The 26547-nt window shown below is 40.6% G+C and overlaps 1 protein-coding gene and 1 long non-coding RNA gene across 2 annotated transcripts in view; both read left to right on the plus strand.

The window, feature by feature from the left end:
* LOC117504367 overlaps positions 1 to 26547 on the plus strand; it is a 251091-nt gene that overhangs the window by 80330 nt on the left and 144214 nt on the right. The window lies entirely within an intron of this gene.
* Positions 1576 to 25909, plus strand: kdm5a (lysine (K)-specific demethylase 5A). The gene is given in 42 exon segments (XM_034163829.1): positions 1576 to 2652; positions 5170 to 5247; positions 5862 to 5984; positions 6255 to 6425; positions 6742 to 6927; positions 7869 to 7947; positions 8062 to 8153; positions 8448 to 8606; positions 8783 to 8902; positions 9121 to 9279; positions 12084 to 12265; positions 12491 to 12653; positions 12768 to 12887; positions 13662 to 13856; positions 14011 to 14192; positions 14371 to 14423; positions 14426 to 14494; positions 14694 to 14857; positions 14978 to 15083; positions 15218 to 15378; positions 15380 to 15391; positions 15478 to 15499; positions 15502 to 15543; positions 15546 to 15680; positions 16775 to 16818; positions 16820 to 16914; positions 17106 to 17146; positions 17149 to 17285; positions 17414 to 17493; positions 17495 to 17744; positions 17746 to 17805; positions 17808 to 17979; positions 18117 to 18241; positions 18243 to 18269; positions 21060 to 21188; positions 21422 to 21569; positions 21814 to 21953; positions 21955 to 22035; positions 22743 to 22791; positions 22794 to 23045; positions 23048 to 23211; positions 24910 to 25909. Coding segments are annotated over 42 exon segments (5241 nt in total). The 5' UTR covers positions 1576 to 2505; the 3' UTR covers positions 25237 to 25909.

The following is a 26547-nucleotide window of genomic DNA, read 5'->3' on the forward strand; positions in this document are numbered from 1 at the left end:
GCTGCTGGACAACTCAAATAACAACAAAAACAACTCAAAAAACAACAAATTGTGTGTATTTTACTATGGGTCGGAAATAACAAAGAAACCTCATTTTGTGTAACACAATTTAAAGGAAGTACATATGGAAATACATACAGTATTTAACATGTCTTTGATGAACTTTCTACATTTAGATTATTTACATTTATATTTGAATGAATTACTAGGTTCAGTCAAAGAGAAATAAAGACTACACATATATATTACACATATAACAGGAGTTTTTGTTTTTCTTGTATTTATCGCTTACCAAGATGATAGAAAATAAAAAGTATTTTTCTTAGAATTCATCAATTTTGAGGCTGTGAGCCATTTGTGGCTGCAAAGTCATATCTATTTTAAGACTGCTAGCATCAATATTATCTTGAATAATATATTCATATTGCATAATGTGATTCCTTTAATTTTTTATTTGGGCAGATTGACAAAAAAGTGGGTGGAATCAGTGAATTTTTAGTTTTTTAATACACTGCAACATAGGGTATTTTAGAAATTGCTGGAAGTATTGTGAGTGCTCATGTGCTCCAGATCACAAAAGAAATAAGTGTTGTTCACTTTCTCTTTCTTGTGTTATCTGTGTATTTTAATGTACATTATATTTGTATCTTGTGCACTACTTTACTGAATAAACGCAATCATACTATGTCTTCCTTTCCGCCATGATATCTTCAAAGCACAAAGCGCAATTTCAAGCAAACTTGATGCATAAACTCAGCGGACTGTCTTTTCACAACACAGGTCATGTAAAGGTCATAGATCAAAGGCCAAGGTCAAACCAGAGGTCATCTTCTACTGTCTCCAGTGATGGCTTCAAAATGCAAAAACAGATTTCAATCAAACTTGGTGGATTAACTCAGAGTACCGTCCCCTACACACACACACACACACACACACACACACACACACACACACACACACACACACACACACACACACACACACACACACACACACACACACACACACACACACACACACACAGAGTCACCGGGGTTATGGTTCAAGGTCAAGGTCAAATAAGGTAGCTTCTAAAATACATTACTTCACAAATTATATTCAAATGTGGTTTTATGCATTGACTTCTGCTCTGCAGGGGCTAACAAATGCGTCAGTGATGTCATGTGACGTCAAGCGAAGACGAAAAGTTAGCTGGCGGCGACGAGGCGCTGCAATCATTTTGTGATGCCTTCAGGTATTGTAAGAAATAATCGGATTCCACTCCGAATGCACAATAATGGCTGTCAAAGTGATAAAAAAAAACCCAACAATAATTCAACATTTTACCAATAACCCAGTTGTTGAGATTCGGTGTATGCAGTAAACATGACACGTATACTAGCTAACAGTTACCAAATATATTTATTTGCTGAAAACATCCCCTAATCTATTGTCTTACTTCACAAATATCGGAGCATATAACCACGCCCCCAAAATAAAGAAAGAAACAATTAATACATTTTGGTTCATTTCGTTTAAAAATCATTGCATATCTTTTACAGTGCAGTACCTCGGAAGTACTAAAAACTTTCCTAAGTTTCTGTGAAGGTACCACGATCTGTACGGTATTGCTAGTTTTAGCTTGCACGGCTAAAATACGAACAGGCGACGTTAACTTAAACGATAAGTGACGCCAGTGCAGTACAATTAAAGGATTATAGCGTTATTTAAATGCCCGCGTCGGCCAATTTGGAGAAGAAAAAGAGGAATGTGCTGCTTGGCCGACTTTTATCTGAAGTCGACGTTAGCTGCGCCACAGTTAGCCTAGCTAAAGTGGTGTTATCTTAGCCGAACAACCAACGCTTCAATGAATGAATTAGCTGCAGCGAGCGGAGGTATGGAAATAGCGTCGTCTTTGTTGTAGTATTGCTTGCCTGCTGAGAAGATTAGAGTTTTTTTTCCCCTCGAAGAGAAGCATTTCGCTGCAGCGAGCGCAACTTGATGGAAAAAGAAGCTGTGCGCTAGACGGCGTTAGCACTGTTAGCTTGCGTAACACAACATCGCCGTGTGTTTACAAGTTTTCTTTCAAGTTATGTGACTGTTTGCGAATCTTTCTTTTTCTCAGGATTGTTGACGTTTTTATTTTATTTTATTTTTTGTTGTTGGACTGTGAGAGGGAACGATGGCTTTTTGGTTGACCCGGCCCTCCGTACCAGGTAGGGGGAGCGATGGTGAGGACTCCCCGGCCTGAGTGGCCCGATGTCTCGTTCTGACTAATGGGAAGAAAAAAAAATTCCTTCGCAGCTCTTGTTTTCATTCACTTCCAGATTTGATTATGAAAGATGCCCCTGTCACCAAGTGATTTGGAATTGAAGGCATTTGAATGATCACGATGGACACCGAAGAGCCTCACAAGAAGAAATCGCACAGTTGTTTATTATTAAAGTCATGGATTGCTGGAGTTAAATCGGCGCAGTTTTAACACCACATCTGGTTGAAGAGAGTTTTACACCTACGAGTTCCAACATGTCTGCATTTACCGAGTTCGTCCCCCCTCCCGAATGCCCGGTTTTTGAGCCGAGTTGGGAGGATTTCTCGGATCCTTTGGGATTCATCAACAAGATTCGACCCATCGCAGAAAAAACGGGAATCTGCAAGATCCGGCCCCCAGAGGTAAACCCATTTAATATTATATGTAATTTTATAGTATGACATCAGAGTTTGCTAAAATACTGTCGGCAGAGCTGGTGTATTTTGGGCCTGCATGAATCGTAGGGCAGGCGTTCCCAAATGTTAAGTGACATAATAGAGGTCAGATTGTTCTTAATTTCTTTGCAATCCGCTCTTTACAAATCAAACTTGTGTTGCATTGGCTTTTCTGTGTTGTATGGAAAGGTTTGTAGAAAAGGAAATAAATAAAAAGGCAATTAAAGCTCCTTTGTTTGTTTTTTGTTTTCGTAGCTAGCTTGCATTAAATTGCAGTAGAGTAGCTGCAAAAATGCATATTGGGTCACATACAGGCCTGTAGTTTCTCACACACACACACACACCATTAAACATAATCTACAATGTGTGTTTATTTTTAACATATACAAGCAACAGTTAGACTATCTTTGATTTTTTTATTGTATTTAATTGTTGGGTGTTTTATGCAAAGAACTGATGCTTGAGTTGGTACATAAACCTTAGGTATAGTCTTGAAAGAATCATCTTATTTTTTTAATAGAGAAGTTGTATTTTATAATTGACCTTTCATTAATGGTACTTGAGTCCACATCAAGTTTTGATCTATGGGAGCACTTATGATTTGGCTTCAGTATGCTGTGGCCTACATAACATGTATAACCTTCCCTGACTGGTAGCTGTACCCAAGTAGGAGTCAATTAAAATATTAAAATATACACCATTATTTGTCTGATCATAATTTAAAAATAAATAAATAGTTTGTGTGTGCTGTTTATGGCCAAAAAATTGGGAGATTTTGGATAAAAACAGCAAAAATGGTTACAAGGGCCATTTTAAGTTTGTACAGAGGATAAAATTACACTAGTCAACACGATTTTTCTTGCACAGAGTTTTTCGAAGGATGCGCTGAATCCGAATCTGGTGTTAGTTTTTGCCAGTCATATCACATTTTTGAGATATGAAAACATGTTTTTCATATCAAACACTGACGCAAAAGCTGCAGTCTTGCACACCTCTTCGGCATTATAAACGATATTACAGCTCTGGTTTAAAAAGTTCGCTTTTGAAGCTGCTTTTATACATGATTAGTGGCTTTGAACTCGTGAGTGAATGGCCATCTTTTGCATAATCCATCAATAAGGAACATGCAGATTGCAAAAAAAGTGATGTGATAGTGGAAATCTGAGCTCAGATTTGGATTCAGCACCCCAAAATTACCCTAATAAGTTACATAAAATAACATTTTGTTGACCAGTGCCATATTTTGGCAAAGGGTGATGTAAATTACTGACTGTGCTAATAATATTAAAATGTATACTGTTGACTATTTTGAGTGTGTGGCCTTTAAAAGAAATTATAAACAAGATCAGTGTATGTTGGATTCTGTAGTATTTTCCCCACATAATGTATTACTTCAGCATGACAGATTGTGTAAACTATTCCTTTTTAAAGTCCTATCATCTTAACCATTAATTTCCATCACTTTTTTAAAGCAGTTACTAATCTTTGTTGTACAAACAAAAATTGGCCTTTGATAACATTTTTGCAGTTTTTATTAGGGATAGGCCGATAATTGGCTCGGCCAATTATTGACTGATTATCAGCCCGGCCAATTATTGGCATTGGGGGATTATTGATGTATGCCGAACAGCGTACCCTGAGGGATTATTGGTTGATGTCGTTTATCGGCCCAACTGATTATCAATCTATCCTGAAAGTGAACGGAGCACCCAGATGGATTCGGCCAATGCTGATTATCAACCCAACTGATTATCGATCTATACCTACAGAACACCCAGAGAGCAGGGGTGGTGGCCAAGTGGTTAATGCACTTGGTTTCAGTTAGAAGGTTCCGGGTTCAAATCCCACCCCTGCCACATTTCTCCATGTAATGTGGAGTTGCGTCAGGAAGGGCATCCGGTGTAAAACCTGTGCCAATTCAACATGCAGATCCACCTCGGATTTGCTGTGGCGACCCCGAGTGCAAACAAGGGAGCAGCCGAAGGGACTTACTTATCTACAGAACACCCAGAGGGATTATCGGCCAATGCTGATTATCGACCCAACCGATTATCGATCTATACCTACAGAACACCCAGAGGGATTATCAGATGATGCAGATTATTGGCCCAACCAATTACTGGTCTATCCCTAGTTTGTACCCATAATTCATTAAGCTTCAGCCAAAGATAGTGCAAACTTTACCTTGTGATCAGACAAATAAAGTGGTGCACTTTTCAACATGCTTAGAGATTTTAAAAAATTTGACCCGTGTATGATCCTTCACTGACTATCTTTTTCACAAATCTATCATGTATTTTCATTCATGTCTAAGGAATGCAAAAATTACAGTGACTCTTACTTTTGGTTCCCCAAGATGGTTGTAAATTTCCAGTTGGTGCAAGGACGATAACAACATAAAATTAGTTGTAACTCTGCAGCATCTCATTGCTGCTGACTGTTAAAAAGAGCATGAGATGAACTTTCTCTTTTCTTGTCCTTCAGGACTGGAAGCCTCCATTTGCCTGCGATGTACGCAACTTTCGCTTTACTCCGCGAGTGCAAAGACTCAATGAACTTGAGGTAACTTTTTCTGAGAAAGCGAGCAAATTCAACAAACAAGCCAATAAAACACATGGGCAATAACCTCGTATTCAGATGGTATGCAAATTACCACCTGTGCTAAAAGCACCAATGTATGTTTGCATGCATGTATCTACAGTGTAGATGTGTAAAGAATCGCAATGTATCTTTCCATTTATGGTGACACAATTTCCATTTATGGAGCAGAATTAAATAATATTATATTTTGTGAATATCTTGACACCAAAATCAAGACTATACTACCATTATGAATAAAATTTGCCTGCTTTTTTTAAGTCAAAATTTTAGTTTTTGAAAAAAATCACTCTATATGTTTATATAGGTTTTAGCATCAATATTTGCCTTTACTCATAAACTTATAAAAAGAGTGTAAATGTATTTTCTAGATTCTCATTCAGTCTGGTGTTTTAAATTCTTTGAAGTGGTACTGATATATTAACACGAGCAGCGGGACTGCTCCAGGATCAGTGATAATGGCATTTTCACATGACCAGTGCAGTGTCATAACAGTGTGAAACCGTTCAAAGATAATTCTGTGTGCATAACGGCAGAACACCTGCTGGTTTTCCCCTGTTTTCCTCCTGTTTGTCTAGGCCATCACTCGAGTTAAGCTGAACTTTTTGGATGAAATTGCAAAGTTCTGGGAGCTCCAGGGCTCCAAGATCCGTTTTCCTCATGTGGAGAGAAAGATCCTCGACCTCTATCAGCTCAGCAAGGTAAAACGTGAAAAAGTTCAATTGATTTTTGCTGTAGTGCTTGTGTTTTGCACTAAATGGCATTTATTTTAGTGAGAAAATATTTTTCACAAGATGCTTAAGATTAGATTTTGACTATTGTTGAAATGTTTGACATTGATTTGCAGTGATGCTGTTTTTAATTTGTATTCTACACTGTATGTGAGATCAACACAAGCAAAGGAAATTGATTTGCTTCTCTTTTTAGTGTTTTTGTGTTAATGCTCATCTTTTACACCTGTGTATTTTCAGATCGTTTCATCCGAGGGCGGCTTTGAGACCGTGTGTAAAGAGAAGAGGTGGTCCAAGGTGGCCAACCGAATGGGGTTCCCCCCTGGGAAAGGCACCGGCTCACTGCTGCGCTCCCACCACGAGAGGATCCTGTACCCTTATGAGCTTTTCCAGTCTGGAGCCACGTTAACCGTGAGCAAGTTGTACAATTTAAATGATTTGTCAGATTCATTGTACAAAGTTTGGAAGCATCCGATATAATTTTTTTTTTTTTTTTTTTTTCTCACAGCTGGCGCATTTTCTTGTTTATTTTGAATGAATCTTTGTTGCATGTAAACATAGTTTTCAGTAATCAGCTTTGCGCTCTTCAACTCTCTTATGTTGCAAGCTGCTGCTTTTACTCATACATATCTGTAATAATGCACGTTTTTTTTCACGTCTAGACTGGATAGAGCTCAGATTTTTCAGGAAAAGAATTTCCTCTGGCCACATTTCTTCCTCCAATTAGGGCATCCAGCAGCTATATGAGGAAGGAGATGATGAGGAAGAAGTCGATGAGGGCGTGGGTGAAGAGCCAGTTAAAGAAGAGGAACAAGATGAGGATGAAGGGAAGCGGAAAGATGTGGAAGGTGATGCAATGCAAACCAAAGAGCCGCTTTTGCCGGAGAGACGCTCCAGACGCCTTAAATCTGAGGTGAGGGGGGAAATTTAAAAGAGGCTTTTGGAAAAGGTTGACATAATAATAATAGGTGGAAATTTAAGTTCTGTCCCAGGCTTATCCCTTCATGTGTAATTGACTGTATAAAAACAAGCAAGGCCACCACACGTAGGCTTTGGAAATGGAGGCAGTGGGCGCCCTCGCAAAATAAGCTCTTTTCAAGGTGCAAGTAACTTCAGTGACACTTGCTCTTAATTTATATCGTGCAGATTGAAAGAATAATCTATTGATTTGATGCATCAAAGTTTACCAAATTGTCATCAGTTTATTTTCATTAGATTCCCTGAATTTGAAAGTGTACAAGATGATAACATTAGTTGTGTTTTTAGGTATGTTGTTGAACTGGAGGGGATTTCAGTTTCAATTTATTTTCATTTATATATCGCCAAATCACAACAAAGTTGCCTCAAGGCGCTTCACACAAGTGAGGTCTAACCTTACTAACATGAATACATTAATGTATTTGTTCATCTATTCAGTCAATTACTTAATTTTACTTGGTACGTGACCTTGCTTTTCCAGAGCCTCGGAATATCTACTGAGGTGTTTACTGAATCAAACACTGAATCTTTTAATTTTACACATGCATTTCAAAAGTGAACCTGTTCTGAATAGATAGAGTGATTCCTGAGTGGATAAAATGAATAGGGGTTTTTTGGTATATATTTTTTAATATCCATGCATGTTTTGAATAGATCATCATTCTATCCTTTGCATATAAAATGTATTGAATTTTAAGCACACTGTTGAATACATTTATTTATTTGAAATTTTAGTTCTTCCAGATTCACGTCCTACTCAAACATGCCTCTCCTTATCCTGTCCACACTGCTGCATTATTGCAGACATCGTCCTCAGAGATGGGCTAACATTTGACCTTTGCGCTGTCACATTTTGCTGTTGCTTTGTTTTTGCAGAGGGAAAACAAGGAGCCAAAAGGACTCAAGATCTTCAGTGCAAATTCCAAAATGTTTGGTCTAGAGATTCTGTCAGCTGGTAAGGACCATTTTGTTTTGCGCAATGGTTGTGCAAAGGGACACATAGAAAGCATATCTGAGGTTACGCTTTGTGTCTCTATTCTGTCACTGGCACTTTGTTCCTTTCACATAGATGATGGTTTCAACAAGAAACAACGTCACCTCAAAGCCCAGGCCTTTGCCATCAAAATGAGACCACGCAAGGAAACTCTGGAAGTTAACTTTGTGAGTGATTGGTCACTGTTTTTTACAAATTAACAAGTGCAGATTGCAGAATTTTTCACTTGCTGTCTGCAGTCAGATGTATCAGTTTCAAGAAATGACGCACTGCTTGTCTGTTTGTTTTAGAAAACAAATTCCCACTCTGATTTATTATTATTATTATTATTATTGTTGTTGTTTTTATTTTTTTAGTTGACTTGGCATACTGATAAAAAAGTATTTAAATCCTTGGCCAATAGGGGCAGAGCACAGTAGCACGGACATGAAATTCTTCATATATTCTGCTCCATCCTTCAGATTGACCTCTACTTCTGTCTCATGTGTGGACGTGGTGACGAGGAGGACCGGCTCCTGCTGTGTGACGGCTGTGACGACAGCTACCACACCTTTTGCCTGATCCCGCCTCTTCAGGATGTGCCCAAAGGGGACTGGCGCTGCCCCAAGTGTGTTGCAGAGGTAAAGCTGTAAGGCTCTTGAGCCAGTCTGAACTATGAGAAAATGTGGAAAAAATGTTTTCTTTTGTTTTTCAGTCTGTTTGAAGACTTGTATTTTTTTTTTTTTTATCTGTGTCTTTGGTGATAAGTTGAAATTTTCTATTTGTTTTTGGTTGCTGGATTTGTCTCCTCTTGCAGGAGTGCAATAAGCCCAGGGAGGCATTTGGCTTTGAGCAGGCCGTGAGGGAGTACACGCTCCAGAGCTTTGGAGAGATGGCTGATCACTTCAAGTCTGACTACTTCAACATGCCTGTGCATGTATGTTCAAGTGCTGTTACCTAATTTATTTCCGAGAGGCTCATATTTTATTATTTGAGAAATATCAGTTACCTCCAAGGGAAATATTTGGAGAGCACAACTGTGCTTCACACAAATCTCTCTCAATGCTTGTCATTTTGTTTGTGGAGTTACGCTACTTAATAAAGTAATACTGACAGGTTTTTTGGTGCACAATTACTTTTATCTTGTTTTTCCAGATGGTCCCCACAGAGCTGGTGGAAAAGGAGTTCTGGCGTCTGGTGAGCAGCATCGAAGAAGATGTCATTGTTGAGTACGGAGCTGATATTAGTTCCAAGGATGTGGGCAGTGGATTTCCTGTTAGGGATGGCAAGCGGCGACTCCTGGGAGATGAAGAGGTTAGAGGGCTCTGGTATATTTGCTGAAACTGTTAAGTGCTGGAGCATATAATGCTGCTGAGTTGTAATATTATGCAAAATTGGGGAGTTGTTACTTGGTCTGACAGAATTTAACAAGATGAAAAATGGTGCAACAGGATTATACTGGCTATATACAGTCAGTGGTCACTAACCCTGGTCCTTGAGATCACCTTTAACTGCAGATTTGCCTTCTCTTTTTGCACTGCTCATGTCTGATTATCAAAGTCTAGTCTGCCAGGCCTTTATTGGTTAAGCACACTTGTCTGTTTTAAGGTGGAGTGCACAATATGATACAAATTTGCATTGCGGTTTGGTCAAAGAGAAATCCACACTGTATTGCAGTGTGTATGGAGTAACTACTATGTTAGGATAGTGCATGTTCTTGAGATGATGCTATATCCCTGTAGCTCCTGTAATACAACATGGTATATACTGCATGGTGCTGCATACATGTTATTACAGGCTGGTTGAGAGAATGAAACCTTCCTCCTGTCCACTCGACATCATCCCCACCTCATTATTTAATAAGGTTATTCTCACCACTGGCCCATGTGTTTTGTCAATAATCAACAGATCATTGATTTCTGGCTGTGTCTGTCAGTATTTTAAACAGCCTGTTATTCACCCTCTTTTAAACAAAAAGCCTTATCTTGACCCTTCTCTTCCTCGGAATATTAGACCAATTTCAAAGTTGTCTTTTATCTCCAAAATTGTAGAAAAAGTGGTGGCCAAACAGCTTAATGAGATATTAGCTGAACACAATATTCTTGATAAATTTTAATCTGGGTTCCGTCACTTGCATTCTACTGAAACAGCTCTTCTTAGAGTTTTAAATGATATTTTAATGCGCAGAGATGCAGGTGAATATTCGGTACTTGTACTTTTGGATCTGTCTGCAGCTTTTGACACTGTTGTTCATGGTGTTTTAATTAAGAGATTAAGTACATGGGTGGGCATTTCTGGGTCAGCCCTAGATTGGTTTTATCCTATCTCTCTAATAGAAGATTTTCAGTTGCTGCAGATAAATATATGTCCTCTTCTGCCATTCTGTCCTGTGGTGTGCCCCAAGGTTCCGTTCTGGGACCTATTTTATTTGCATTGTACTTGCTCCCACTTGGACATATTTTGAGTTCCTTTAATGATGTATCTTATCATTGTTATGCAGATGACATACAGCTGTATAACTGCTTTTCTCCACAAAATGTTTCTAGGGTATCTTTTCTTCAAAACTGTATTGATGTCATAAAAACTGGATGGCTGCTAACTATTTGTCACTTAATACAGCAAAAACTGAAGTCCTTGTTTGTGCCTCTGAGGAGTTTGTTCCCTCAGTGATTAAGAACCTCGGCTCTCTATCCTCTTTTGTTCATTCAGCAGTCAGAAATTTGGGTGTTACATTTGACCAGGCTCTCAAATTTGATACACACATTACCCGTCTTGTGCAATCATGTTTATTTCATTTATGGAACATTGCCCGCCTTAGAAACATTGTCTCAAGCTGAACTGGAACAGATATTCATGCTTTTATTTCTTCACATCTTGATTATTGTAAGTCGCTGTTCCCTAGCCTAAGTAAGTCTTCGCTGGACCACCTACAAATGGTACAGTATGCAGCTACAAGGCTCCTTACAAGGTCTTCTAAGTGGTCTCACATAACACCCATTCTGTCCTCTTTGCATTGGCTCCCCATTCAGTCCAGACTGCAATTTAAAATGTTGGTGATGACTTTTTGAGCTCTGCGCAGTCAAATGCCACTTTACATCAGTGAACTCTTGCACCCGTATGTGACAAGCAGGACTCTGAGGTCATCGGACCAGAACTTGTTGGTTGAACCAAGCTCAAGGTTGAAGACCAAAGGAAACTGTGCATTTGAGGTTGTGGCAGCCAAACTGTGGAATGCACTACCACTGCACCTATGTTCCGTGGACTGTGTTGGAATTTTTAAGGAGAAGCTCAAGACCTATTTGTACAGACTTGCTTTTAACTAGTTTTATGTTATTGCTGTTTTTAGTTTCTGTATTTTTATTTCTGTGTTCTTAAATTCCTGTACAGCACTTTGTGATTTTATCTTGAAAGGTGCGATACAAATAAACTTTACTTACTTACTTACAGGCAGAGAAATGCACATATTCACAGGTGTGCCAATGCACATATTTGCACATAAAGTGGATGCAGTGACACACACTGCTCATCACTGAAGTCTACCAGACTTCCGCTAACCTGATATTGTGGCGTGGTGTCTGTCGTCGTCCGTTTATTGAAATATCTCAAAAACTGCCTGATAACTTATTTCTAATTTGGCAAGGCCGTAATATGGGTCATTGACATTGTTCCCATGTAAAAATCATATTTGTAGATTTGTTTGTTTGCAAATGGCAGCCATTTTTATGCCAAAAAATAGCCTTTTTGAGCACTTAAAGGCAATTTTCTCAAAAATGGCTTCTTTTTTTTTTTTTTTTTTTTTTTAAGAATTTGTCAAGGGCGTAATATGGGTTGTTTATGTCCCAAAAAAAAAAAAAAAAATTTGTCAGAGATCTGTTAATTTGCAAGTGGTAGCCATTTTTATGCCAAACAGCCAATTTGGGTATTTGGACCCAGTTTTCTCAAAAACTGTCCAATAACTTTTCTTTTAATTTAACAAGGGCACAATATTGGTCATTGACATTCTTCCCATCCAAAAATGATTTGCATAGATTCATTCGTTTGGGGAAAAAATTGCCTGTTTGTTTGTTTGTTTTTTTGTTTGTTTTTTTGTTTTTTACGTGGCTGCGTTTCCTTCTCAGGAGTATGCAAACTCAGGCTGGAACCTGAACAACATGCCGGTGTTGGAGCAGTCGGTGCTCACTCACATCAATGTGGACATCTCAGGCATGAAGGTGCCATGGCTCTATGTGGGGATGTGCTTCTCCTCCTTTTGCTGGCATATTGAGGACCACTGGAGCTACTCCATCAACTTCCTGCACTGGTGAGACTGCACAGAACATGCTCCTGCCTCCATTTTTATTTTTGTCAGTTGATGAGGACACAAATTGGCAATGACGACACCTCACGACGACTGAAGTTTTAATGCATCGGTGTTCTTGTATTACTCAAACTCTGCAAAGTTGTGTTCATTCCGTTATACATGTCAGTTGTTCCAAATGAAAACATAAAGTTTATTCCCTCCACTTTTGTTTTTGTGTTATCGCAGGGGTGAGCCAAAGACTTGGTATGGCGTGCCGGCCTCAGCAGCAGAGCAGCTGGAGGCGGTAATGAAAAAATTGGCCCCAGAGCTGTTTGACTCACAGCCCGACCTTCTCCACCAGCTGGTCACCATCATGAACCCGAATGTCCTCATGGAGCATGGCGTCCCTGTACGTAGATGGGCCCCAGGTGTTTTGTTGAGATGGAATTAGATTGTCTACATTTGAATACAGGCTTCAGCATCCAGAGTATGTGTTAATTACATCTGAGTGTTTCCCCTTCAGGTGTACAGGACCAATCAGTGTGCAGGAGAGTTTGTGATTACCTTTCCCAGGGCGTACCACAGCGGTTTCAACCAGGGATACAACTTTGCAGAGGCTGTTAATTTCTGCACTGCTGATTGGGTGAGTAACACAGTAATTTTTACTCCTTTTAACCTTTTAAGATAAATATTTTTCTTCTTTAGAAATGTGACGTGAACTGAAGCTGAAATAGGCTTAAAATCAAATTTTGGGTGGTTCTGGCCGGTGGTTTTCTTAAGACGTGACTTGTGTGCATGTATTAAAACTTAAAAGTTATTTCCTCAGTAACCTTGGATTAATCAGACGTAATATCATCAAACTACAGTTGGCTACTTAAAGTGCTAACGCTGCTAGCATGCAAAACTAAATAACATGAAAATTTCACTCGATGGAAATACTGAAGCACAGAGATTTTAGATGATCCACTAGGAGAATTAAAGATCTTTGTCATAAAATGCCCAAAAAGGACAGACACGATCATCCACAGCTAGCGGGGGGGGGGGGGGTCTAGTACTGGAACTCTGCGGTACACACAAGCTGTCACTCAAAGCAGCCACGCTCTGAATTAGTCATAACTTTGTGGCTTATCTTATATTGATGAGTAGACAAAAATAAATCCCCCCACAGTTGTGATGGAGGGCAAATTAGGTACAGAGACCGTAACTGTTTTTTGTATAACAGGCTGTGTATTTCTAATCTAAAGTTGGACATTTCAACATGGGCTTCTGCGGTAATTAGCTTTCTTTTTGATGCAGCCTCAAGTAGCCATTCAAGGAAGCGCATCTTCTTCCTCTTCCGTGTGGCTTAATTTTTGACGGCCGGAGGTTGGGGCTTGGTTTTGACTTGTTTTTCTGTTTTACAAATGCTTTTCCTTAGTTACCCATGGGTCGTCAGTGTGTGGCACATTACAGACGCCTCCACCGCTATTGTGTGTTCTCACACGAGGAGCTGCTGTGCAAGATGGCTGCAGATCCAGAAAGCCTCAACGTGGAGCTGGCTGCTGCCGTCTTCAAGGAAATGGGAGAGATGATGGAGGAGGAGACGCGGCTCAGACAGGCAGTTCAAGAAATGGTGAGAGGAGTTTTTTTTTTTTTTTTTTGTATTGATTATTCTTAATTTAGAAATCTTCAGAAAATTGGTGTATGAGTCGATGAACATGTTGCACAAGTTCTTCTAGTCCTTGCTTGTGCTCCAAGCTTCTTATTTGAATGGGCTTCTTCTGCAGGGGTGCTGTCCTCAGAGCAGGAAGTGTTTTGAGCTTGTCCCCGATGATGAGCGCCAATGCTACAAATGTAAGACGACGTGTTTCCTGTCTGCACTCACCTGTTCCTGTAGCCCCGACCGACTGGTGTGTCTCTACCATGCAGCCGATCTCTGCGACTGTCCACTGGGCAGCAAGTGTCTCCGGTGAGAGAGTTTTGACGAAATAAAGATACACTCAGATCGACTTTAGCATACTCAGAATCAGAGCTCTTACATTTTGGGAGAAAAAAATAATCATTCTTTCAAATCATGCTTTAGATTTTTAGCCTTGTCCTAGTCGTATTCCATACATCATCTTATAAAGTGTTTTTCTTTGACCAAGGTACCGATATGATCAGGAGGAGTTCCCGTCCATGTTGTATGGGGTAAAAACTCGGCTCAGTCTTATGATACCTGGGCCAAGAGGGTCACAGAAGCTTTGGCTGCAGACCAGAAGAACAAGAAAGGTTTAGACTTTGTTTGCATTCTCAAAAATGTGTTTTGTTTGTTGTTTTAACTCCACTCAGTCGCCATTGTACATTGTAAAATTCTAGATTTGCTTGGTCTAATTAACATTTTTCCTGAGCCTGCAGTGTATGAGTCATTCTATTGTATAAGATGTAAAAAAAAACTGTTTTGTACTCTGTTTGTGTCCCTCTCTGTCAGATCTTATTGAGCTCAAGGTTTTGCTAGAGGATGCAGAGGACAGAAAGTATCCAGAGAACGCTCTGTTCCGTCGCCTCAGGGAGATGGTCAAAGAAGCTGAGACGTGCTCCTCTGTGGCCCAGCTGCTGCTCAGCCGCAAGCAGAGGCACAGGTCAATGCCAATTGCACACGACAGCATTATGGCATTCTGACTAATAAAACACCAGCTAGTGTTCCAGATGTTGTCATGTCTCTTCCCCCGTTCCCCCCCTTTTTTGTCTGCAAGCAGTCGCCTGCGTTGTGAGAGCAGTCGTAACCGTACCAAACTGACAGTGGACGAGCTGAAGGCCTTTGTTGACCAGCTGTACAGGCTGCCCTGCATCATCAGCCAGGCCAGACAAGTCAAAGTAAGTCCACTCTGTGCGTCACCAGTCAGGACTAGTTATGGTCATACTCTTGTCAGCGTGATTCATCACATTCAGTATCATTTTTGTGTTAAAATGTTTCTGTTAACACTGTCCTGTTCTTTTTGTCTCTGATAGGAGTTATGGAGAACGTGGAGGACTTCCATGAACGAGCCCAGGTCGCACTCGCAGATGAAATGCCTGATCATCCAAGCTGCAAGCGCTGTTGGATCTCGGCAGCAGCCCTGGACGTAGAGCTGCCCGAGCTGCCCCCAACTCAACAGGAGCTCCAGCAGGCGCGCGTGGCTGGATGAGGTTTGATTCCACAGCACATGGGATGCAGATAATATTATGTGTATTACATGGAAAGGAGGAATAAAATGTCTGTTGTGAATTTCCAGGTGCGCATTACCTTGGCTGAGCCCATCGTGTCACACTGGAGCTCATGAAAAGGCTAATAGACTCTGGGTTGGCTTGGCTCCCCACCACGCTGTGGAGAAAGCTATGACAGAACTGCAAGAGATCCTCACTGTTTCAGAGCGATGGGAGGACAAGGCACGTGCTTGTCTGCAGGCCAGGTGAGATAGATTCTTTTATTGGTTCTGTCTGGGTAAATTTGCAGTGGTAATGGAATTGTGTAACACCAGGGCAGAATAAAATGTGCAAATGCAAAGCAAACATAAATACCTAGGCATGGCAAATCAAGAGAATGAAAACAGTACACTGTAAGCAAGACACACATACAGTACAGTGGGTTTGGTAAATCCAGCGTGCATACAGTAAGACAGATGTGAGCACTGTACAGTTTGTGATTGGAATATAAATATGTACACTTGAAGCAGTGCGGATTGGACAGATAACAGATGAGGTTACATATGTAGTAATGTGCACAAAATTGCAAAGATCCAGTTGTGGGTATAGTTCTGCTAACCGCTAATTAGTGAAGCTAACGTTTTTGTTAGCTGATTAGCTTTTCAGCTAACTTTGAAAACCATCAGCGGGCTCTGATAACGTTTAGCCTGCTAACATATTTTTGCGGGTATAGTGAATAAAGCTTAACATTTAAACATTTGTAAAGTCTGAAATCATAGATTTTAGTGCCTGCCTGTCTGTATGCTACGTTTTGTAGCATACAGACAGCTATGAGTGATAGAGCTCAATCCTCTGCAGGCAGAGGAGAGCAGACCAGAGACGAAGAGGGAGGGGGGGAAAGATCTTTTTTTTTTTTTTTTTTTTTTTTTTTCCCCCCCACACCATACAAGACTTTCAGACGTATCACAGGAGTTATGTACAGGCAGACAGTTTTTACTCATGGTTAAAATTTTAAACAAACTAATTCCGGACAAGTTATTGAAATTAATGTCACCTCTATTGTTTTCCAAAGTGAAAATATCAGCTATATGTTTTAGTTTTGAAGTAATGCACAATTTTTAAGGTTTTAGTATTTACAGACACACGGCGCAAGCTGTAACTTCTGCTGAATTTTTTCAGGGGTTTATTGGTTTAGCTTTATAAAAGTTAATTTGCAGTTAGCGGATTTACGGTTATCAAAGCTAACATTTTGGTTAGCTGTGCCCACCACTGCAAAGATTACACTGCAGCGGTTTCATTTCACATTACTGCAAACATATAGTGCATCTCAACTGTATAGTTGAAAGATGCTGGAACCCTTCTAACCCATTCTGTCCTTCTACCCAGGCCCTTGCCACAGCATGATAACCCTAGAGAGCATTGTCCTGGAAAGCCAGGCATATCCCAGCATACCTACCCAATATTTTGGCTCTCAGAGAGGCCCTGCAGAAAGCCAAGGAGTGGACTGCCAAGGTGGAGGCCATCCAGGTACTAATGAACAACGGCACAGTATAATTGCAGAGAGGTAACTGCTTGACCTTGTAGAGGGTTGGCAGGTTAGACATGCACTGTTAAGTGCCTGTGTACTGAAAACTACTGTTGATCTTTGATTGAGGCACATATGTGTCGTTTGACCTAGTAAAATATTTGAACCTCTCTGTGTATCCATGGTGCACAGAATCGGTAGTAGATACGCTTATCTGGAGCAGCTGGAGAGCCTGCTGGCAGAGGTCGCTCCATTCCTGTCCGACTAGATCCACTGGCCCAGTTGGAGTCTCAGGTTGCTGCAGCAAGAGCCTGGAGAGAGAGGACTGCCCGCACCTTCCTAAAGAAAAACTCTACATACACACTGCTCCAGGTCGGGCATCTTGACATTTGTCAAGCAGTTGTTGATTCTAGACTGTAAAATATGCTACGTAACTGCACAATGTATCAAAAGTTTTGAACTTTTGATAATGTTTCCATCCCATGCATCAATTTTCTTAGGTTCTCAGTCCTCGTTTGGACATCGGGGTTATGGCAAACAGTAAAAGCAAACGGAAGCGTGTGAAGGAGCTCATTGAGAAGGGATAGAGGAGGCTTTGATCCTGACGCCCTGAGCGACCTAGATGACAGTCTAGAGGAGGTTCGGGATCCTGCTGCCGTCGTAGCAGCCTTCAAAGCCAAAGAGCAGAAGGAAGTGGAGGCCATCCACTCCCTTCGCGCTGCCAATTTAGCCAAGATGGCCATGGCTGACCGCATGAGGAAGTCAAGTTCTGCCTGTTCGAAAGAATGCCAGTGGCTTCATGTGCAGTGTGAGCTTTGTAAGGACTGGTTCCCACGGAGCGTGTGTACCTCTTCCCAAGACAGGATCTCAGAAAAAACTTGGCGTCGGGTGGCACAGCAACGGCAAGATTCCAAATTTCTCTGTCCACTGTGCCAGCGGTCGAGGAGGCCGAGGTTAGAGACCATCCTGCAATTGTTGGTGTCACTGCAGAAGCTGCCGGTGCGTCTGCCGGAAGGAGAGGCCCTCCAGTGCTTGACAGAGCGGGCAATGAGCTGGCAGGTCTGCAGTGAAATATTTTCTAATTGCATATTTACAGCCTGTGCGAATAACCAGCGCCTCTATTATATGCATGTGTGCCGAAACACTTCATTCTGTATTGAAGGTCTTTCTGTCTCACAATGATCCGTTTTATTAGGACCCGAGCGCGCCAGGCTCTGGCCACGGAGGAACTTTCCTCAGCCCTGGCCAAGCTCTCAGTGCTGAGCCAACGGATGGTGGAACAGGCTGCCAGAGAGAAGACAGAGAAGATCATCAATGCTGAGCTGCAGGAAAGCGGCTGCCAATCCAGATTTACAGGTACAGGAAGCTGGCGCCTTAAATGACCCAACTTCATTTTTGTTTCTGTTCCAAGATTGCACAACTATACAGACTTGGAATTAAAAAAAAATAAAAAAATTAATTAACAGTTACAGTGCAGAAATTATGTTCTCTAATATTGTTTTAGGTGCAGGTGTGCATGTACCAGAAGATGGCACCATTAATAAAAAAAGTAGCCGGAATTTTTCTTTTCCACCCCAGTTATATAAACCTTTAAACTGCAATAAAATGTAATAATTCAATGAAGGAGGCAGCTTTGATAATGCAGTATTACCAAGTTTGCAAGATTTGTTTTGACAGAATAATCCAAATATTTGCAACACCAGTCAAAAGTTTAGACACACTTTCCCATTTAGTTGAATGGGAACACCAGACTCAGTGGAGTGAGCATCTGTTATCTACCAATAACACAAAAAACAAAGCCACAACAAAGAGGTGTCTCACATGGAAAGACAGAAATGTGGTCACTGCTACTGATGGTTTAAAAGAACCAAATAAACAACTGAAGGTCAGATAGATGTGGATCAGGCTGTGAAAACTCCACACGGATCCAAGGAATCCCGCGGACTTCATCATGGGGGGGTGTTAGTGTTGTAGTCTGTAATTCGTGATTGGCACTGAGTTTTTAAAATACCTATCGCAAAGCGTTGTTTTTTTTTTTTACATCATGCAATAGTTTATAAGTCCGTGGAGGCGGATCTTTATAACAGATCAGATTAGTGTCCGCGGAACTCCACAGAGAAAAATGCCTCACTCAAAGTGTGCTGTTGCCGACAGTTGTCGAAAAGAGGGACTGGTTGGTTGCTATGGTGATACTGTGTGCCTGCTTCAAGATGCTTTTAGAGCCATCAGTTCTTAAAAGAAGAATTTTGTGGCATGTCGGTGTCACGGAGCGACGTCGGACAGAGGGAAGATGGGGAGAAACACTTCGAAAAAGTTTAATAAGGACAAGAATCCGTGAATTGGCTTGAATTTAAGTCTTCATGAACACATTTGAAAGTTAAAAGAAACAGGAAAAATAAACTGCATCTTGTGCTCTCAGGAAGCATGGTAAGAATTTTTTTGGCTCTGGAAAATAAACATTGTGCTGGTCAAACAGGATTTCAGACAAGGTATGTGACTTTTAAAAAAAAAAAATTAATCTAGACTTTCATTGGAAAAAAAGACGTGGCTTTGAATGGATTTACAGGATTTTACACAAGAATATAAGTTGACTTTTTATTAATGTAGACTTTCTTTCATTGGGGAAAAAAGACATTGTTAACGAAAACGTTAGCTTCAATAACCGTTAATCTGAACTGAACGTTAACTGAAATGTTAACTTTTATAAAGCTAAATCGATAAACCCCTAAAAAAAAATTTTAGCGGAAGTTACAGCTAATAGCTAAGCCGATAACTTTTAGTATTGACTCTAATACACTGGCAGCTACTGCCATAACATCGAGCCAGTAATTTTGTCTCAAATCAGCCTTCTCTCAGCAAAACAGACCTGGTGATCAGAGAGAAATGAAGGGCAGCAAAAGAACCCATTTATTTTCACAGCCATAAAGACTTACAGGAGTCGTGCACAGCAAGACAGTTTTTATAGTTAAAATTTTAAACAGACTAATTTCGGACAAGTTACGAAATTAACATTACCTCTGTCGCTTTACAAAGGGAAAATATCAACTATATGTTTTACTTTTAAAGTAATGCACTAATTTTGAAAGTTTTGGCATTTTACAGACACACATGTTGAACAACATTATAGGAAAATACACACTGCCATAACACTGCCATCTACTGGATGGCAGTATTCATGCCACACATTCACTAAAAGTGCTGAGTCACTTAATAAACAGAATTTTCAGTTTGAAATTGCCTTTTTTTTAACAAAAGGAAAAAATGACATGTATACAAGTAACTTGTGTTTTGTTTTTTGTTTTTTACATAGACCAGCCAACCACTGATGACAGGAAACTAATGCTGTCTTAAAACAACATAAATTAACAACTGTCTGCTGTGCATGACTCCTGTAATACGTCTGCAGTCTGTATGGTGTGAATATAAATAGTCTCTTTTTTCTCCCTCTCTTCCTTTCTCTCTGGTAGCCAGGTCTCCTCTGCTGTCAGAGGATTGAGCTCTACCTCTCATAGCTGTCTGTCTGCCACAAAACATGTAACAGGCAGGCACCAAAATGTATGATTTCAGGCTTTACAATTGTTTTTAACTGTTAAGCGTTATTCACTATGCCTGTTGTGGCCGCTGATGGTTTTCAAAGTTAGCTGAAAAGCTAATCACCTAACAAAAAAGTTAGCTTCGCTAATTAGCGGTTAGTGGATTAGCGGAACTGTGCCCACCACCTGTCCAGGTCCTACTTCCACGTCATATTCTGTTACTTCAACATGATCATGACAGTTCAAATGAAATGTTGAATCTAGGATCATTTAAATATGCACTTCTTTTGAATTTTTTCTTCCAGGAGATACTGAAAATGTATCATTAGATACAAAATTAATTTGGTCTGCACCCCCCAGACCCCCTGCAAATTTTTCTTAGATTTCACAATTTTCATTTCACAACCCTGATGGATAGATTTTTGACAGGAATAAAAAGAAAAGTGACCCTGTGATAGACTGGTAGTTTGTTCAGGGTGTACACCACCTCTCACTCACTCACCCCTGGGATTGGCTCCACCTACCTGTGACCCTTAACTGCAGTAAACAGGTTTAGAAAATGAATGGAATTTAAAAAAAAAATGCAGTATATTATTTTTCATCCCCTCCATAGGGCCACATTCAGACTTTCAGCAGTCGGCCCTTCAGCAGAGCGACGTCACCTCGCCAGTCTGTGGACTATGATGATGAGGAGACTGACTCGGATGAGGACATCAGGGAGACTTATGGCTACGATGTGAAGGTTAGTGTGGCAGCAGCTGTTTGAGTGCAAGTAGAAAAGCGCAGGTTTTAGCCAGCACACCGGAGAAAATCAGCCACGCTGATAACAGCCATGAAGTGGTCAAAATTGTAAATCCACTATGGTCAATGGACTGTGATGCAGAAGCTCAAAGCGCGTCTGTCAGTTAATGAAGGACGTGGGAAGTATTTCCTGATCCTTCTCTGTGGATGTTCTTTGTGCTTGTGTGTTTTAAGGACCCCGGCGAGGTGAAGCCATACTTGTTCTGCGACGAGGAGATCCCCGTCAAATCAGAGGAGGTGGTCAGTCACATGTGGCCATCTGCCCCGCCCTCTTTCTGTGCCGAACACGCCTACTCCTCCGCCTCCAAGTCCTGTGTGCAGAGTGAGTTTGCTCATGAAGACATTCTGTGTGCTTTAAGCTCATTTATGTCCACCTCCCTATTGTTTTGAAGCTTTTTTTTTCGTTTTTGCTCTATAATTCTAATTATACAGCAAAATTTAGATTTAATTTATAATGCGTTGTTTCTTAGAGCTTCTTTTTGTCTGTGCATTTGATTACCTGTGAAATGAGTGTGTTGTACTTTTAAGTGTTGACTTTTTGGGGTGGGGGGTGACGGGCATTTCAGACATGGGCACACCTCGGAAGCAGCCCAGGAAGACCCCTCTGGTGCCTCGCAGCCTGGAGCCCCCGGTGCTTGAGCTGTCTTCGCAGGCCAAAGCCCAGCTGGAGGAGCTGATGATGCTGGGAGACCTGCTGGAGGTGTCCCCTGGACGAGACCCAGCACATCTGGAGGATTCTGCAGGCCACACACCCTGCTTCAGAAGAGCGATTCCTGCAGGTTATGGAGGTAATGAGGTCAATCTGAGTGCACGGCCGCACCACGTCGCAAATAGTCCATACTGACTGACAACTGGATTTGTGGTAGAATCACTTATTTCATTTTATTGTGATGATGAGCTTGTGACAGATGTGTAACAGTTGAACTGGGCAAAGCAGTTAAATAAGATACTTTTGGGGGTGGGGGGGGCACTAGCAGTTTGTTCACCCCATAACTGCAGCACCAAGTAATTTGTAAGTAGGAAACTGTGAAGATAAATTTAAGACATTTTATGGCCTCGGTCATTTTGCACTTGGTTACATAATGTTTTTTGCTTCAGTAAACAACTCTGTGATATCCCAAAACAGTAACTCTGAATGTTAAGAATTGCCTTTATTAATAATGTATAATAATGCTAGTTTCATTTATAGGTTTTTGAATTCTTAATGCTTTTTTTCTTTCAAATATAATCATAGGAATTTTCTATGATTTTGCATATTCCAGCTGATTTTTTCCAAAAAAAAAAAAAAAAAAAGCTATTAAATCAGTTATTTGTAAATTAAACTCTTATAATTTGTAGCAGTAGGAGAGGTGCAGTGTAAATTTCATGAAATTTACATGAAATTTCAGATATGCCATGATGTTTCCAACAACAAGAATGTATTGTGACCTTCATGGAGACTTTTTCACAGCATCTGAAATGATTTCCTGTTTTCTTTTTTCTTCATTTTCTCCAGCCTGATGACTCTCTAATGGACAAGCCTCTGAAAATCAAACTGAAGGACTCCGAAAGAAGAGGAAGCGGAAGTTGGAAAGAGTCGAGCATCATCACATGCTGATGTCTGTGGCTGCTGGTGGGTCCGCGGCGATGGTGGACATTCGATCGTCAAAGTCCAAGGACCTGAAACGGGTGGGCTTGGAGCTTGGCCTCGGGGGCAAACCCAAAAAGAAGAAACTCAAGCTCAACCTGGAAAAGAACCGGGAAATGAAGCAGCTGGCTAAAAGATTGGCCAAGGAAGAAAAGGAGAGGAAGAGGAAGGAAAGGCAGCGGCCAAGGCTGAAGCTATGAAAGAAGGGTTGGAGAAAAGGAAAGAGAAGAAGATTCTTGACATTCCCTCCAAGTACGACTGGTCGGGGGCTGAGGACTCCAATGATGAGAACGCCGTGTGTGCAGCCAAGAACTGCCAGAGGCCCTGTAAAGACAAGGTGACACCTTTACCTGTTACAATGACAAATGTACACGTGGGGTTATTTATTATTTATTTATTTATTTATTTGTGGTTTTGCTAATCTTCTAAATATGGCCCAGACATCATTTATCAAAAAGGTTGCACTGAAATGAAAAGAGGCACAACAACCTTGTAGATGATTAATAGATGCTCGCAGTTAAGCATTTTAGGATTTATAGACATTTTTATGCACAGTCCCTCCGTTTTTAGAACACATAATTGGACAAACCAAATAAGGATTATTGTGAACACAAATCATCACTTTTACCGCCAGTGTTCTTTGGAGAAACGAGGGGGTGGATACATGAACATACACGAGGCATTTATTATGTCTCAGATTTCATTTATTTTATCAGTTATTAAGAAATACAAACATCAGTACTGTATGGTCAGTCTGATTGGACTTATCAAGAACTGTGCAAGAAGGAGACTAGCGAGGGACGCTAACTGTGCATACTGGTGCACATATATATAGCTGTATTTATATATTTAACGAGTGCATAGTTCTGTAGCTTGATGGTGGAGAGGCACAGGGAGGATTTTCTGACAGATTGTGTAAATCTTTAGCTAAGGTTTGCCAGAAGGCACATGGGTGACTCAGGAAAGTGTGATTTCATGGTAGTGTGGAATTAAAATAAAAAAGCAAAAAAAAAAAACACAGCAAAGCTTTGTGAACTGTTTATTTATTCATTTATTTATTTTAAAGTTCTGATTTGCAGCATATCACGGTCAGTGATATATGATTATGTTTAAGCTCACTGCTCTGTTGTGGCTGATATTTTTACGAAAGTTAAAGTTAATAAGAACATGTTTCAAAATGAACTTCATGGAATTTTATAAAATATCAACATCAGATAACAGCACTGGAACACTTTAAAGAGAGTTACACATAACGTATTAACAGGTTGCCTTCACAAACTGTGACGTCGAATCGTTAACCAGTAGCTTCGCTTTTTACCGGACAACCAATGGGAGCTGTGGAAACAGTGGGTCTGTGCTATTGTGGGTGGAGCCAGACATATCACTTGATGAAGGCACTGGTTGAAACTAGGTCAACAATATTGAGATAAATTAACGTGTGTGTGTGATGTTAACAGGAAGCAGAAATTTCCATCACAGTCGGTACCCGTATCATTTCAGTATTGAGGTCAATGTGGGATAAGAAGTGGAATTTTACATCTTGTTCTTTGTTTTTACACTTTCAAGCCTGTTGTGTTTCTGGTTACTGTAGTTTTAACAAAGAAAAGTTGCTTAGCCAATCAGGCGGAGGTAGAGAACGGAGAGCTGTAAAATAATGTTTGCATCCACTGCTCTCCGCAAAGCCAAATTCTGGCTTTACGTTTGACTCGTAACAGAGTTATTTTTTGTTCTACCTTTTAAAACAAAACAAACCCAAAAAATGAATAAATAAATAAGTGCTGCAAATGATAACATTTTAATTCAGAGTATGTCTCTGTGTGGCTCGAATTGAACTGAATTACACCAGTTTAAAATGAACACCACATGATAAAACGTATCATTATTTATTTAATTTATTTGGTGGGGGAATGTAATATTTTTGTACTTGTTTACTGATTTTCTTTTAATATTTTGGTGTTTTTGTCTTTACAAGCAAATTTCTAAGATTGGTCATTTAAGAACGGCTCGACGCACGCTGTCGTCTCTGCTTTTGTAGGTCGACTGGGTGCAGTGCGACGGCGGCTGTGACGAGTGGTTCCACCAAGTGTGCGTGGGTGTGTCGTGCGAAATGGCCGAGAACGAAGACTACATCTGCGTGGACTGCTCCTGGAAGGCCGCCGCGGGGAGTGGCGGTGGCGGGGTGCTGACTGTGGAGGAGGTGGCAGAGGAGAGAGTCGTGGTGCTAACTACGTCGATGTGCAGCAGTGTGCAGACGGCGCCCTCGACACCAGGCGTGGCCTCGTGGCCCCAAGCGACAGCCGCCTCTCACATAAACCTAGAAACATCTCAACAGCAGCAGGAGGAGGCTCAGCAGGGCAGTTAGCACTTACAGTGACCCCGGACTGAGTTTGGAATGTGATTCGTGTAATCTACATCCAGACTAATGGTTCAACCTGTACGAATGTACAGCGTCTAACACATCAAACAAATGGCCTTATGGGTGAGTGTGCAGACGAGAGACAAAACGATCACGTTGGGAATCAAGCACAAGAAATGACTAATTTTTAAAGGATCGTCATGGAGCAAGAGATCCGTATCCTGCTTTCAGACTGCAATGTGATACGTTTTCCTCCTGCTCTGTCAGTGACATGTTCTCTCTTTGTCTCTGTGACGTGACTGTTTCATGGATTTGAACCCTGCCACGTTGATGAAGCTGACAGCCCGCAGATGACATTCATTCCTCCCACAGAGTTCTAGGTCTAGAAACATCCAACAGCTTCTTACCGGTCCTCCTCGCAACAGTAATAAGATAGCGGTACAATCAAATGCCTTCTTAACCCAGCAGTAATATTCAGAGCATTAAATGTGTTCCTGGACACTCTGAATGTCTCCCCTCTGCCGAGCCGTCAGGCCAGATGTTGGACTGGAAAACGCGAAACAAATGGTTGTAATGTAGTTGAATTATTTATAATGTACATAGCAATTAAATGGATTGTGGCTTTTGTTTTCTCACCTTTAATAAACAATTCCTAGTCAAATGATTTGATAATTGCAAGACTCTGTTTTACTGGAGTGTTATGTTTTCTGTTATGAATCTTCAGTGTTCCTGGTACACTTTTTTGGTTCACACCCCAGATTAAAGGATGTGTGATCATGTGCTCATACATAACATCGATCATTTCCACGCTGTTGGAGCCATGAACGGGAGGTTTCCAAAGAAAAGTATGTCAGCCATTCTTTACATTTGACCATGTGATATAGAGTGTGACTGGTTTCACTTTAAGATCTGTGTTTTAATCAAAGTTGTGTTGACGAGGTTGACAGACACCCAATAAAGGGAAGTGTGAGATTGGGCAAGACTTGGCTCCAACCATACCCTCAGTCCTAAATGTTAATTGTCTAATTAAAATATAAGATGCCTGGAAATATCCACCATAAAAATACCCATCACTGCAAGGGATGTCTGGTATCTGGCGCTCACAGGGCTGGTCTACTCTTGTAGATGGGGTGGCTGAGTGAACCTTAAGGTGTACGAATTTAATTTGAGATTATTTATTTAAATTTATCTGCATGGTTATGCTATTTTTAGTTGAGATGCCGCATGCACTGATTGAGGTGGTTAAACCTATTTTATATCTATTTTATATCTAATCCCTATTTTATATCTAATTTGGCACATATATTATAAATTAAC

Source organism: Thalassophryne amazonica, chromosome 22 (genome assembly GCF_902500255.1).
Source record: "Thalassophryne amazonica chromosome 22, fThaAma1.1, whole genome shotgun sequence".
In the NCBI taxonomy this organism is placed as follows: Eukaryota; Metazoa; Chordata; class Actinopteri; order Batrachoidiformes; family Batrachoididae; genus Thalassophryne; species Thalassophryne amazonica.